Source organism: Engraulis encrasicolus, chromosome 13 (assembly GCF_034702125.1).
Source record: "Engraulis encrasicolus isolate BLACKSEA-1 chromosome 13, IST_EnEncr_1.0, whole genome shotgun sequence".
NCBI classification, from domain to species: domain Eukaryota; kingdom Metazoa; phylum Chordata; class Actinopteri; order Clupeiformes; family Engraulidae; genus Engraulis; species Engraulis encrasicolus.
In genome coordinates, this window is record NC_085869.1 from 44,620,395 (window position 1) to 44,637,056 (window position 16,662).

General features: G+C 44.9%; 1 protein-coding gene across 1 annotated transcript in view; it reads left to right on the plus strand.

Moving 5' to 3' along the window:
* ndp (norrin cystine knot growth factor NDP) overlaps nucleotides 1–16,662 on the plus strand; it is a 54,827-nt gene that overhangs the window by 19,811 nt on the left and 18,354 nt on the right. The window contains exon 2 of the mRNA XM_063214660.1: nucleotides 8,930–9,636. Coding sequence (XP_063070730.1) covers nucleotides 9,451–9,636 — 186 coding nt within the window. The 5' untranslated portion in view covers nucleotides 8,930–9,450. The remainder of the gene's footprint in view (nucleotides 1–8,929; nucleotides 9,637–16,662) is intronic.

Here is a 16,662-nt window from a genome sequence, read left to right on the forward strand (position 1 = left end):
TGCTGTGTTGACGTCAGGTAAGTTGACAGCTGACATCGCTGTTGGACATTTTTTTAATATATTTTTTATAATTGATATTTCTCTGTTAAACACATAATTATACATGTGTGTTCATGCACAGTTTTGATGCCCTCCGTGAAAATGTATAATGTTCTGTATTAGCCACGGAAATAAAGAGAAGTAATTAAATGAGGTGTGTCCAAACTTTTGGCGTATGCTGTATGCATACATACTGCATACACACATACCGAACATTCATACATACATACATACATACATACATACATACATACATACATACATACACACACACACATACACACATACATACATACATACATACATACATACATACATACATACATACATACATACATACATACACACACACACATACATACATACATACATACATACATACATATATACATACATACATACATACAGTGAGTCCAATATGTATTTGATCCCTTGCTGATTTTGCCGGTTTTCCCACTAATAAAGACATGATCAGTCTATAAATGTATGATAATATGTATTCAAACATGGAGAGACAGAATATCAAAAATAAATTCCAGAAAATAGCTCAAAATAATATATTTTAATTTATTTGTATTTAATTTAGGCAAATAAGTATTTGACCCCTCTAGCTAAAGAAGATAAAGTGCTTTGTGGCAAAGCCCTAGTTGTCTAGCACTGAGGTCAGATGCTTCTTTTAGTTGATGACAATGTTAGTGCATATAGTAGAAAATATTTCTGCCCATTTTTCTTTGCACATTATCTCTAAAACATTAATAGTTTGTGGCTGTAGCTTGGCAAATGGGAGGTTCAGTTCTCTCCATAGAATTACTATAGGGTTAATATTTGGAGACTGTCTAGGCCACTTCACGACTTTAATATGCTTCTTATTGAGCCACTCCTTCATTGCTTTGACTGTATGTTGTGTATTATTATCATGTTGGGAGATCCAAAAATGGCCCACCCTTCAGTGTAGTGGTGGAAGGAAGGTTGTTTGCACTCAGGATTGCACATTACATGTCTCCCTCCATCCATTCGTTGACGATGTGAAGTTGTCCTGTGCCTTGGCCACAACACACCCTCAAACCATAATGATACCACTTTCATGCATGATGGTGAGGAGGGTGTTCTTGGGATCATAGACAGTAGTACTCTTTCTCAAAACACATTGAATTGTGATAATGCCAAACATCTTGATTTTGGTTTCATCTGACTACAGCACCTCCTTATCATATCCTAAATCAGTCTGATGTCCGTTGGCAAACCTCAAGTGGGACTGCACAGGTTCCTTCTGAAGTAAAGGTACCAGGTGTGCACTACTGGATTCTAAACCTCTGTGGCATTAAGTGCTACCAGTAGTTTTCTCAGTGATTTTGGTCAGTAGCTTTGATATCATTGCCTAGTTCATACCGTATAGCTCTAGGGTGATTTATTTCTGTTCTCATGATTATCAAATCCCTACAAAAGGTCAAATCTTGTATAGAACCCCAGACAGGCTGATGGATAGTCATGTTGTATTCCTCACATTTTGGAAGAAATGCATCAACAGCTGGGTCGTTAATACCCAGTCTCTTTCTTGTGGCTTTGCAGCCCATTTAATCTTTGTTCAGGTCTAAAATCGTGTCCCTGATATCATTTGACCACTCTTTGGTCTTACCCATGCTGGTGAGGTTGGAGTGTGACTGATTCACTCATACTATGGACTGATTCTGCTGATTCAATGTGTCTTTTATGCATGTTAGTATGTACAGGTGTCTTTAATTCAGATGACAAGTTGATTGGAAGTGCCCATCTGGTCTGTGGGCCAGGAACTGTAATCAGTTGGCAGGGGATCAAATACTTATTTTGCTCGATGAAATGGAAATAAATTAATATATATTCTCTTCAGTTAATTTCTGGATTTTCTTTTTGATATTCTGTCTCTCCATATTAGAATACATATTATCATAACATTTATTGATTGATCATGTCTTTGTTAGTAGGCAAACCAACAAAATCAGCAAGGGATCAAATACATATTGGACTCACTGTACATACATACATACATACATACAGTACCCATAAAGTGCATACATGCATTCATGCATTCATGCATATACGTATGTACATAATGTACATTGAGTACATGCAAACCATGCAAACATTCATTCATACATATTAAGCACATGAAGTGATATAGACTAGAAGCATTTCCAGAAAAAGGCCCTTTATAAGGGTGTTAGAAGCATTTTTTAGTAAAAGTTGGGAACCTAGTTTTCTAAGACAATTAGAGTACCCTGAATTCAGCTAGCCTGGTTCCCAAGCTGAATTTTGAGTTTTTGACCATGAAATGGGCAAAAAACAAAATGGCCGCCGAAATTCTTGATTTTGGGCAGAATACGTAGAAAGTACCACTTCTCCATGGAAGGAAATGTGCAATGCTCACATATTTGCATTTATCATGTATTCCTACACTTACACAAAGGCAAATTGTCATGGCAAAAAGATAAAAAATACTATAATTATGCCATTCTAATAATAAGATATTCTCGTAAACTGGCATTCAATAGCAATAGCCTCCATGAAGCACATTATCATACAAAATTGTCATTCAATAAGATTTGGAAAGAAAAAAAGAGGCAAAGAAGATAGTATTATCTAAAAGACTAAATATTGGGACATGAATATGTCCCTTGTTCTTTGAAAGAGATGAGTGAGCCATCTCTATGGGAGCGCACTCTCAGCTGTACGATTAGCTGAAGACCTTTGCAATCACGCCAAAGGTCCAATCAACTATGTGGGCAGGATGTCCACTTTGTCAAAACCGAATGGTTGCGCGCAAATAAGCCACTTTGATGCCAAACATCTCTTCGGCTGTCGGCAATAAGGTTGTCTTGAGAGATGGCTCACTCATCTCCTTCAGAGAACGGGGACATATTCATGTCCTAATTTCTCTCTTTCAGTCGAATCATTCGCATATCTATGAGAGAGTTACAATCACTCCCGATTGCTGGTCCAAACTAGACAGAACTCCAAGAGCATCCTGTAAGGATAGCGTTCCTATCACCCTACAGACAATCAGTGGTCCTGCCCAGAACCCTATGTTCCTGTGGCAACGTGGTCACATCTAGCCGGTAGAACCGGACAAAGGTGGCGGGGTTGGCCCAACCAACCGCTCTGCACACCTCTGAAACTGCTGCACCCTTGAAGAGAGGACAAGATGTAGAGACCTGCACTGGTAGAGTGAGCCCTAATCTGAGCCGGGGGTTGGCGACCCTTGGACTCAAATGCCAGGGCAATGGTTTGAACCAACCATTTGGAGACCTCTATTTCAAAACTGTGAGCCCTGTAGAGGGCTTGATGAAGCACACAAACAGCTGCTCAGTGTTCCTAAAAGAGTGAGTCCTGTTCATGTAGATGCGTAAAGCGTGCACAGGGCACAAGTTGAGTTTACACCTCTCTTCCACGGATCTGAAAGGTGGTGTGCAAAAGCAGTTTGGAGAGGCCCCTCTCTGAGGGGCTCGAAAGGGGCCCCACACATAGCCTCCAGTACTAGAGAGATATCCCAGGAGGGTATCGTCTGATGTAGCACGGGCCGTAAGTATCTAGTGGATGGGCACTCAGAGTGTTGGAACCGAATCCTACATGGCACGATGAAATCGCTGCAAAGTAGACTTAAATGGTAAAGCCTTGTCTCCCCCCAATAAGTCTTGTAGGAAGGACAACACCATCGGTACTGAACACTTTCGCGTTGGTCACACAGCTATTTTTTGTTCCAGTGATGGCTAACGGGTGGTGTTTCCTCCTGCTCACCCTTGGTAAGCTACAGTATACGCACGCGTGCAGACGTGTGTGCGTGTGTGTGTGTGTGTGTGTGTGTGGGGGGGTATGTGTCTCTGAGCGTCTGCCAATATATGGGTTTTTGGGCTCAGATGTCAGGTGGCGCAACGGCATCTAATGCCTATAAATCAATTAGGAGAGGGGAAAGCCTTGTCTCCCCCCAATAAGCCTTGTAGGAAGGACAACACCATCGGTACTGAACACTTTCGCGTTGGTCATACAGCTATTTTTTGTTCCAGTGATGGCTAACGGGTGGTGTTTCCTCCTGCTCACCCTTGGTAAGCTACAGTAAGCTACAGTTGGTCACACAGCATTGGAAGACAGACCACTTCAGGTTATACAGTGTCAAAGTAGATTGGGCCCTGGCCCATTAAATTGTCCTGATAACGTTATCCAGAAAAGCGCTTAGGTTCAAATGTTCCCTTGCCAGACCCATAGGGGCATGTGGCCCCTGGGCTGGGGTATGTCCTCCTCCTGTTCCGTTGCCAGGTTCGAACCTGCAGGAGAGGGGAAAGTAGCAGGAGGGGCTGAAGCCCCTATGCTCTCAGGTGAGGCCCCTGTGCCCTGTGGGCTAAGGGGGGACAAACCCTGAGAAATCTCGCTTCCTTGCAGGAGGGGAAAAGGGAGGCGTCAGGCGAAGGTGCTCGTGGTGCATTATGCAGGACTTTTGGAGCGCGCCATGCCTGGTGACAGGGTGCGCTTTCGTGCCAAGCGCAGTGGCCTGCGGTGATGCCCAAGGGGCTCCAAGGCAGCTGCTCGAGCTGGGGAAGCCACATCAGCCACTAGGGTGGTGGTCAGTACTGTATGAGATTCTCTGTGGTAGCAGGGAGTTGGGATAAAGAGTCGTCCACCTTAGACGGGAGATCGAAGCACTTTGCCAGGGGGGAGTCAGAGTCTGACTCCACTGAAATTCTTTGCCAGCAGTCGACCGTAGTCAAGAGAACAAAGGGACAGAGCAGGCTAGAACTAGTCAAGCTCTCGTAACTCGTGTCCTTCAGGGTACTCGTGACCTCAGTCAGGAGACGTGAGTCCAAGGAACCGGGTACACACAAATGTTTGTAAAGAACTTTTACTCCGTATTGTTTCTAATCTGCCGTGAGTAGATTCCGTCATTGTGAAGTTTCTTGCTGCCATGGGGAGGACACTGTACATTTCATATGTTTGATCTGCAATGTGTGATCTCAGGTCAAAAGAGAGTGTCCACCTACACAAAGCTGAGGCTGTCTCGGTGATCACAATGATGCTCTTTTATTGCCTGTGACATTTACCCACTTCATAGCCTGATCAGAATCTGGCTAAACTTGTGAGCCAATCTCTTGACCACAAAGTGGCCTTTTTGGAATTCAGACAAAATGGTTCTGGAAGCTGACTCATCAAGTAGATACACTGGGCCCCATTGTGCATAATTAAGATGGCCATACCGCTTAAAGTAGGGCAACATTAGGCTGAAAGAGTGAAAATTCAGATCCCAGGTAGCTTCACGTTGTTCTCTTGTGTATTGCAGCAGAACAGTAACCATATCCTATACTGCCACCAGTTCACATCATCAGATTGACTCTCAGCAATATCATGCAGAAGATTTCTATCCTTTTCCTGATACTGGAATGAAATCAGTTCACTAATTGTCTGAGGATCATCACCATTAGCCATCCTAGCAAGACAGGTAGAGAAGACTTGGCACGAGAAGACCCTAAAGGGATTGCAGAGTAAACTTGTGTGCCATGGCTTTGTTGGATGCCTTTCCTGCCAGAACAAGTTCAACAGAGCCTTATCCAGGCAATCCACCATCCATACATTGGTCAGTCCATATCCATTCATATGTTCTCCTATGGCCTTAAGGAAGTTGATTGACATGTTAAGTCCTCCTAGGCGAGGTATTCATCTGTTGTTCTTTTCTGAAATTGACCACTTTAACTCTTTAAGTCTACAATACAATGCTTGGTCAACTGTGATAACTGTTCCTGTCCAAATAAAAATGTTAAGATATGACAATGCATTTGTATTCAAAGTATCAAAACGTGTGCAGTAGCGAGGACTATTGGCAAATACCCCCCAGCAGTCTGTTGTTCCTTTGATGACAGTGACTGATTGAACACTGACCAAGAAGTCTTCATGTCTAAGTTTTGACAGTGCAAGAAGAAAGCTAGATCCGTAGCCTTTGCTTGTCTAGCATACTTATGCTCCTCTCCAGATTTTCCAAAGCATGATTAAGCAATGGGTGCTGAAAAAGTTGGCTTGAATGTCCTATGAGTAATCCAGAGAGGATGTAGCTCCATCAGGGCATTTGGCACATTTAATGTATGTCTAGTAAACACCTCTATATCTTTAACAGAATCATCAATTGGTTGGCCTCTCTGCCATGCTGCTATTTGTGTTGCATGGGAAGTATTCTTCCCATCAAGTGTTTCATCCAGGATATCAATGTTATCACATGTGTAGTGGATGAATCTATCTGCCACAATGTTTGTTGGAATAATGGCACCACTCTCTTGGTTCAGTGTTTTAGAGTGCTCTCAGCTAAGGAGGATCTGGACTTGGAGGACCTGGTCGTAACTCAGACAATGACCTGCCTGATTGAATAGTCATATTAGGTCTTTTACCCAATAGATTGATGAAGAGTACAAGCAAGACTGACATGTTTCGGAGTCCATTTTTTTGCCATCACTGACACAATAAACAAGGAATTAAGCCTCATTCAGAACTCTTCTTTGAGGAAGTTTTTCCTTGCCACCAATTCCATCATCTTCAAGAGATGTCTGACCACTAACAACCAGGCTGAGTAGCATGTATAGACTATCTGGAATGTATACAATAGTATCTGATAGAATATGTAAAATATGTCTGAACATTTTTCAAAATGTACGTTATATGTAATATCATGGTGTCATCTAGCGATTTCTGGACAGTTTTCAGAGAGCCAATAGCAACTTTCAGTGATTTTTTGGAAACACTAAATACTTCACATTATGCAAAGTATTTCTAAAATACTTACATCAATTTTCTTAACCATATAAACACACATAGGCTACAAATATCTTATTAGAAAAGCTAAATATTTAAAACGTTTAGGCTAACACCTAGCCTACAATATTAGCATTATTAGCATTCTAGAAGCTATTTCACATTTTTTAAAATCCTCTATAATAGATATATTCATCAAGAAACATTAATGTGACACAAAATGTTAGAAAAGAGCATTTATTTCCAAGTACAGCAATACTTGGTAAAAATGCTCTGTCAAAAATAGCGTATTTTGGCAGCCATTTTGTTTTTCAAATTTAACTGTCAAAACTTCAAAATCCAGCTTGGGAACCAGTCTAGTTGAATTCAGCACACTTAAATTATGTTAAGTACATAGGTTCCCAACTTTTACTAAAAAATGCTTCTAACATTCACAAATATGAAAAATGTGTCTAGACTAATATGCACTGGTACACAGATAAACACATAATTATATGCATGCCGCTATACTGTATTATAAACACAGGCAAGCAAGCACACACAAACTCTCAAACGCACACAATCACAAGCACATGTACACGCCCACACACACACATACAGACACACACACACACACACGCACGCACACACACACACACACACACACACACACACACACACACACACACACACACACACATGCACACTCATCGCACTCCCACACACACACTCCCAAGCTTCCCGCCCAGCACCTTGAGTCACCTGCCCCGGCTAATAACTTCAGCAGCGCTCTCCTTTGGTGAGCAGACCCGCTGGCTGGGCGTAATAGACAAAACATTAGCTGATATTCTAACCTCGGCCTACCGTCTGGGGGAAGGAGCCCCCACATATCGACGGCCACAGGAGCAGCAGGTTCCTCCCAGTCAGCCTGCCTCGCTCCTGACTGCTCTCTCTATTTCTTTTCTTCTGACTCTCTCTACCCATCTCTCTTCTCTCTCTCTACCCTTCTCTTCTTTCCTTTTCTCGTCTCTTCTTTTTTTAGTGATTGTCACTCCATAGCACAATTTGTGCTTCTGTATTCCAAGAATATGTAATAAAAGTATTTTAAATTAAAATACATTTTTCTTTTCTTCTCTCTCTCTACCCTTCTCTTCTCTTCTCTTCTCCTCTCTTCTTTTCTCTTCTCTTCTCTTCTCTTCTCTTCTCTTCTCTCCTCTTCTATTCTCTTCTCTTCTCTTATCTTCTCTCTGGCTCATCGTTGTCATCTTTCTTGCACTCACTTACTGCAGTCTCTCTCTGTCCCTGTCTCTGTCTCTGGGTGGATCTCAAAGTCAAGGATGCTTCCCTAGGTAGTGCTTCAGACTTGAAGTCGCACACTCGCAAGCCGAGGCCTCACAAGCATCTCAATACGATAAAATGATAATGAATGGAACATGCTTAGAAGCGTGGAAGTGAATGTTATAGCCGTTCGGTTATGGCCACTACACAATTGTTAACCAACTGTTTTTAAACAGTAAACACGATTATTTGGTTGTAATTCTGTTATAGTGTAAGTTTTAAACGTTCAACAAAACTACATGAACGTTCATATCAAATTCATAACAAAACACAAATGGTCTGTAGTCAAAACCAACGACAAACATAATGAATACAAACAATGACTGAGTTGTGTTGAGATATTGTAAGCTATTTATCTCAGAAACAACATACGGTACCAACCCATATTGTTCTTAAAGTGATTTGAGAATCATTATTCTGTTGTGAGAAATGTACGAAACCGATTGAGAAAAACTGTAAAAAGCCTAGCGCGAGCATGGAAACATGAAGGATTCTGGGTATTTTGTCACGGCAAGGCTGTTCCAAGTGCAGCCTTGGAAATTGTACGAATCAAGAGCGTGGCACTTGGTAGATTTTAAAGCATCCTTCACTTTGGAACAGTACTTGTGAGTACTTGTGAGTTGCGATGACATGAAATCATTGAAAAATGGGCATTACTCATCTTAGCAAGGCCAGGAGACTTCCCATTGAGAAATACTCACCGTCTCTCTCTCTCTCTCTCTCTCTCTCTCTCTCTCTCTCTCTCTCCATTCCTCCAATCATTTACTGTACTTGTCTTTCTCTTCTTCTCTCTGTCTCTCCATTCTCTCCGCAGACAGACGGATCCAGACGAGGTGGGCTTTGCTGGAGATGGCGTGGCCCACGGACCGCAGTGTCATCAGAGCAGCTAGCCCGCCACCCAGCGAGATCGTGATGGCCAGACCTGAGGGCACCAATCAGCTCCCACTTCCCTAAGGCGAACCCCAAACCTCCCCACTCCCCTATACACACACGACCCCCCCACCTCCCATCCCATTCCTTCTTCAACGTCTCCTCATCATCAACAGTAGTCCCACCACATCTGTTTTCACATTTTGTCAGCCATTTTCTGGACTACCCCCTCCTCCTACCCCTCCACCTCCACCACACCACCTCCACATCGGTTGGTGTGGTTAATGTTGTGGACTCACTTCCCCCCTCATCTAGTGTGGGACTTTTACTGCGGCTCCATCCACCAATCCACCTCTTGGTGAGGTGCAAATAGCTTTCGCCTGGGTGTTGTGAGTGAGGGGGGCCGCCACTTCTACTGCCACCACCGCCGCCACTGCCGCCACCGCCACCGCCAGCGCTGTGATCATGAGGAACTGTCTGAGGCGGCCGGGCCTGGTGCTGCTGCTGGTGGCCTGCCCCCTGCTGGCCGTACTGCAGGGCGTCACCTGCAAGGCCGAGAGCGGGCACCTGGGGGACACCGACCCCGACCGCTGCATGAGGCACCACTACGTGGAGACCATCACCCACCCCATCTACAAGTGCAACTCCAAGGTAAGGGGCCTCATGAGCTGTCACACAGTACTATTGCAGAGTACACTACTATAACTTCATGACCTACCCATTTACAAGTGCAACTCCAAGGGAAACTCTAACCGCAGAGATACACCAGCGGCGACGCGATTCAAGCGACAGAGTGTAGCAGCAAGCGATACGAGAGATTGAGGAGACTAGAGTATGTCCGTACAGGCAGAAGGCAAAGCATTCAAGCATTCCCATTGGCTGTGGTCACTGACCTCTATACAGTCATTGGCTGTCGCGGCTTGTCGCCGAACCGCGTCATAGAAAGTTGAAAAGATTTCAACTTCAAATTGTCGCGCTCGTCGCGCAAATCGCTCTAGTCTCCAGAATCGCTTTTGTCTCTCGACTCAATACAAAGTCAATTACTTCCGTCGCTCGACTCTCTCAGATCGCCGCTGGTGTATCTCTGCGGTAAGGTAAGATGGAGAGACTGAGAGAGAGAGACAGAAATCTTTGGACAATGGACAAACTAACCATCTACAGATCCCATCTCTAGCCATCATCGATCAGTGCTAGGTCTCAGAGCAAGACTCTCTGCCTGGCCTGGTCGGATTTGAAACCTCCAGCATGATATGGGCTAAATTTGACTCATAATCCAACACCAACACATGCTGGAGTTGACACCAATTATCTGTCACTGTGGTCGTGCACATGTTTGGGGAAAAGGCTATTGTTGTGCTCATGTGTGAACACTGGCTGTGTCACCACCACCCAATGTTATCCTGCTCTTCCAAAACACACTCACGTCTACACACACGCACGCACGCACGCACGCACGCACGCACACACACACACACACACACACACACACACCATGAGAAAAAAAGTGATAAGGAAGGACTTGTTTTGTGTTGGCATGGTTGTCTTTGTGTTCCTGGTAATGTAGAGGTGCTTCTTGTTTTTATTATTCAGAACTCCTTGGTCCTTGGAATGTTTTGATGTGTCGCCATAGAGAAAACAATGTTGAGAATTCTTTTTCGGAAAACATTTAATGCTCATGGCAATTTGTGTCAACTTTGTTGTTGAGGAAAAAATGGTATTCCTCTCTCCCATGTGTGAAAGTGACACTGAGAGAACCAGTTGACCTCAAACTGTTCAGCACCATCAACCAGAACCCTTTAACTAGAAATTGAGCCCAGCATGGTCGGTCACCATGGGTGGGTAGATGTGTGTGATATCGAATATGATTCACAAGAAAGTGTGGCGTACGAATCATTAAATGCCTCGTCTCCATGCAGTCAGATCCATATAAATAACAGACCATTTACTTTATGAGAAATGATGGAGGAGCGATTGCTCTCAACCTTGTCAGGAACTCTCTTTTGCCAACAGAACAAATTGCATGAAGTCCTCCCCACCCCCCCAACCTACTTTAAAATATTCCTCCCTTGTCTAAAAAACACATACGGAGACCTCGTGCCAAATTGGGTCTGAACACGACGAGGCGTGCTCCCATCAGAATTCTCAGCAAGCTGAGAGCGCACACACGTGCATGCACGCGCACGCACACACACACGCACACACGAACACACACACTAACACGCACACGCACACACACACACACACACACACTTCCACCATCCACAGACTTCCACCATCCACAGACTCCCACCATCCCACACCCCATCCCCATCCTCCTTAACCTGCCTCTCCCTGGCCAGTCCTTGAGTTACACTAATGTTCCAAGAGGTCGGGGCTCTGTGTAAGACTATCCACTCCCTACACCAACAACCTCCCAGCTAACAAGCTGCTTAAGATAACAATGCAGGACTCCAGATGCACAGGATAGGGGGCCTTGCTTGCTAGCTTGCTTTAATTTTTTTTTTCTTTGGTTTGTTTTGTTTTTCTTCCTTCGGGCGAATATCGGCCCTAGAAATCTTGCCCCCAAATTCGATAGTTACGCTGGAAAAGGTGGAGTTGAAGGCGGTAGGGTGAGGGGTGGCGGGAGGGAGAGAGAGAGGGGGTGCGGGATAGAGAACGAGAGAGAGAGAGAGAGAGAGAGAGAGAGAGAAACATGTTTTTTCATTTATTGATCTTGATTGTTCTACCCCCCTCTGTCCTCTCTCTTTTTCTCGCTTCTCTTTTTTTTAACATAGTTTCTCCTCTTTCCTTCTCTCTCTCTCTCTCTCTCTCTCTCTCTCTCTCTCTCTCACACACAAGCACACACACACACACACACACACACACACACACACACACACATACACACACACACACACACACACAGGCTTTGGCACTCACAGTCTCTCACACACACGCGGGCACAATTTTCTACCTGTTTCTTTCCATTATGTGGTACCGGCCTGTCTTTTCTCACTCACTCTCCTGACATGTTTATCGCTTTCCTCTCTCTTCTCTTCTCTTCTCTTCTCTTTCATTCTTTCACTCTCCCTCCTCCCTTTCTCTTTCTCTCTTTCAACACCTCGCTGTCATTTTGCCTGACCTCTGGCTGTGTGGTTAACTACGCCCTGGCAGCAAGTGTTGCCGCTCAGGACCCCCGCTGCCTGGCCTAAAATAAGCCCTTCACAGAGAGAGAGAGAGAGAGAGAGAGAGACAGACAGACAGAGAGAGAGACATAGACAGAGAGAGACAGAGACAGAGACAGAGAGACAGAGTTATAGAGAGACATAAGAGGGTCGAAAGAGACAGAGGGGCAAGAAAGAAAGAAAGAAAGTAACGAACAAACAAAGAGAGAGTGAGAGAGAGGATGAGAGAGAGAGAACGAGGTAAAGAGAAGTAGAACAAGAAAAAGAAAGAGTGAGCAAGAAAACAGAGAGCAAGAGAGGGAGCGAGAAAGGCAGAGGGGGTTGAGTATGTCTGCAGTGTGGCATGGGTCCAGTACCCTTGCTCGCCCCCTCCACCCACCTCCTCCACCCACCCACACACTCACTGAACATCTCCCCCAGGACGGTGCACCGGCGCTGGCCAGCGTGGCTGAGTCACTCCCCCTTTGTCATTTAAGGACCAGTATGCACCAGAGTGACTCACCCTGCACCACTGACAAAATCATGCGCTTTGGCACGCATGCACCCACACGCGCGCACCCACACACGCGCACACACGCATGCACGCACGCATGCACGCACGCACGCACACACACACGCACACACACGCACATGCACACGCACATGCATTCGCACAGTGACACATGAGTGCACACACCAATCCACTGTGGAAGAGAGGAGGAAGGTGAAAAGTGCGTAGAAGAAAGGGGAAAAGTTCAGGAGAGAGAGAGAGAGAGAGAGAGAGAGAGAGAGAGAGAGAGAGAGAGAGAAATAGAGAGAGAGAGAGAAAGAGAGAGCAGGACCATGGAAGGATAAGAGGAGAGACGACAGAGTGGATGGAAAGAATGGAGCACACAGCTGGAACGAGGAAGACCATGAAGAGACACCTTGGAATGGGGTGGAAAGGGTGAGAATGTGTAAGTGTTGAGAGCATGGCAATGGTGACAGGAGGAAATAGTAACATGGCGGAAAGAGAGATGGAACAAAGGTGAAAAGGGAAAGTTTAAAAGAATGAGAGGGTCAACAGGGGGCGAAGGTGAAGATGAAGGCATGGAGAAGAAGGAGAGAGGAAGGTGGGGATGGGGGCTGGGGGATGGGTAGCACCAAGGAAGCCGACGGGGTGGGGGATAAAGGGCTCAGTTGTCCCAGGCCCATGGAGAGAGGGGGCCCAGAATTGGATTCCCATCACATTGTATGTATTGAGTAGGGGGCCCTTTCAGATAATAATAATAGGCTACTTTCATTTTGTATAGTGCCTTTCCAAACACCCAAGGTTGCTTAACATGAAATCAGGCCTCCAAAAAGGGATGGGTTTTAAGGTGTTTAAAGATGGCCAGTGAATGGGGCATTTTGAATGTGTTTGGGTAGTTTATTCCTAAGGAATGGAGCAGCTACATGGAAGGCTCTGTCACTGGTGGCCTTGAGTCTGGTGCGAGGGATGGCCAACTGGCCCTTGGAAGAGGACCGCAGCGACCTTGAGGGGGTATAGTGGTGGAGGAGGTCAGTGAGGTAGTGGGGCACCAGACCATGGAGGGGCTCGAAAGTGAGGTGGAGGACGAGACTCTTTGGGGAGCCAGTGTAGCTGTTTGAGTATGCTGGTGATGTGGTGCTGCCAGGGCCTTGTGCCTGTGAGGATCTGGATGACTTTGTCGCGGACGAAGACAAAGGGTTCAGTTGTCCCAGGCGGCCCAGGGAGAGAGGGGGCCAAGAATTGGATCCCCATTACATTGAATGTTTTGAGTAGGGGGGGCCTTTCAGATTACTTGATCTTGGGCCCTGCCAGAGCTGTCAGCAGCACTGGGTAGCACTCGTGAATTCCTACCAGCTCTGTTTTTCCAGCAACAATAACTATGGGTCCTCTTTTCTTGATATACAGGTAAAAAAAATCCAACTATGTAGTTGTATCAGAGTCAGTTGATGCATTGTTTGATCCTGTGTGAAATGTAGACATGCCTTGAAGCTACAAGTTGACCTACAAGTTGATTTTTTTTTATCATTTTAAGGTTTAACATGTATTATGTTGAACATGTATTATGTGTTTACACAGCTGACTTTTAAAAACAATTATAGCTATAAAATCTATTTGACTGGAGAGATCACTTGGTTTGGTGAATGTGCTGAAATGAATATGTAGGCCTAGCGGGTATGAATGAGGGAGTGTCATCACTGCAGTTGAGGATGTGCTCTGACTGGCATTTCAGCAAGCTGGGCTATGCATGCTTGGCACTCTGGTGACCTAGGTTGAAGGCTGGGTGGCCTGACTGCTCTCACCCTATGGTTGCCAACATAGTGAATCAGAGAAACAGGTTTGAATCCTTTGCCAATAGGAACATGTAAGCGTGAAGCATTCTGATTATAGCCTGGCCTTGCCATCCGTAAGCTGCGGTCAATTAACATTTCCCGAGGGTATGGTACAAGCGAACTGCACTCTGACTGATATTGACTCATCCTTGGCCAAGCCGAGGTGGCGTAGTAGTTTTATTTAAAAGGAACACTGAGTGTGCATCAATCAATATTAGCTTTTGAAATATCGAAGCGTACAACAAGAGCACTCAAAGATGTCCCCCAAACCTCCTCCATCATCACCAAAATCAAATGAGCTTGAGCCATGGAGCATACCGTCATAATGAGAGCATTTTAGAGCGATACGTGCGATACGTGTTGACGAGTTATTTTGCGAAGCAACAAATGGACACACTCACCACAAACCAACCCTGACAAAAACATTGCCTCCTTGGCAGAGGACACAATAGGCACGCAGCACACCAATGACTGCATTCCTAAGAAAGTGCGGTGTGACCTGGCAGCTATTCGGGATAACGAGATTGATTGGTATCGATCCGTTTTGGTTCAGCCTGCTTTTAAAAGTTGGACAACTTGAGTTTTTCCCCTTATCTCACAAGGAAGGCCATTCCAGTAGTTGGAGGCCCCTACGCCGAAGACTGTGTTTGTCCAAAGTTCACTATGCCTGTGTTGTACAATATAGTCACCTAGTTGTTCAACCACTGCAACCCCCCTTTTTCAGACTCCATTGGGGCCTAAAGCAAATACCTGCCACTTTCATTGTCAACTGTATTGCCAACCGTACTGCTGTACTTTACAGTAAAGTTTGTTAGCCCTCTGGGGCCTCTTTTTATTTTTATGGTCTGGGGCACCCAAGCAGTTGCCTGGCTGTGTTTCCTCTCTCCTGGTTAAGCTATGCCTTTGCCCTTGAGTGAGTTATCTGACCCCCCCAGGTTGCCCCAGGCTGCTAGTTCGGTTGGTGGTGGTGGTGGTGGTGTGGGGCGGCGGGGACTTTCCCATTTCTTAAATCCCTGTGACTCACTCACTCTGGATAACAATAGCCACGTTTACATGAGCACTCCTAATCCATTGACCGATTAAATCGGCACCATATAAACAGTCAAATAATTTCTTTAAATATAGCGGCTTCAATATTTATTAGTCACTGAAATACAAATCGATGTAGAATTTGAAATTACTCAGTTTAAAAAAAACAGAGCTAAAACTGTAAACGTGTAAACGAAAGGCCAGATCGGATAAAATAAATACTGTTAGCATTCACACAAATATCCATAGTCCTACATTGTGCATACACAGACTCATGCATTGTTGATTGATGTTCGAAATTTGTTATTTATTGAACAAAGGGACAGCATAATAACATAAGAAAAATGCGAAATATACAAGATCATATCCATAAGGCTAATTTCCATCTTTTGTCCATTGTCCATCTTTGTTCAATTACATGCAGTTTTCTGTCTATATGTTCTAACCGTCAACAACTTCATACCTCCACCCGTCTTTGATGTGCGGCAGGATGTTTCCTATTCTTATTAATCTGTTTTTATCTGTTACGTACGTAAATGAAGGTCCTCGATTCTGTGTCAAAATACATACAAACTGTTAAACGGGCCTAAGGGAAGGGTATGGGAAGAAGCTAGAAAGCGATTTTGAACATGGAGGGAGGTTTGGAGAAAATTTGGAGCTTGTCAAGCCCTAAACGAGGGGAACAACAGCTTCCAACCGCACTTGCTAGCAACGTGTCCCAAACAAAACAGTGCATCTGGAACTCCTGTGCTGTGCGCTCTCTATCTGTCTCTCTCTCTCTCTCTCTCTCTCTCTCTCTCTCTCTCTCTCTCTCTCTCTCTCTCTCTCTCCTAAGTGGATCTCCTCCCAGCTTCCCACAGCGATTTCCCCCGCATTTGTGGTGCGCTCCGTTAGCACGCTCTGAGATGAAGGCACACGGGGCCGTGGGACTCCGTAAAGTTTTACACTCCTTGTCCTGATCAGGGGTGTCATGGTTTTTATGGGAGGGTGTGCTCTCTCTCTATGAGGAGGAGGACGGCTAGATATTAGGACTAAGGCAGGCTGACATGCAGGTGTGTGTGTGTGTGTGTGTGTGTGTGTGTGTGTGTGCGTGCATGTGTGTTTGCATGTATGTGTGTTTGTGTGTGTGTGTGTGCGTGTGCGCATGTGTGTGTATTCGGTGACA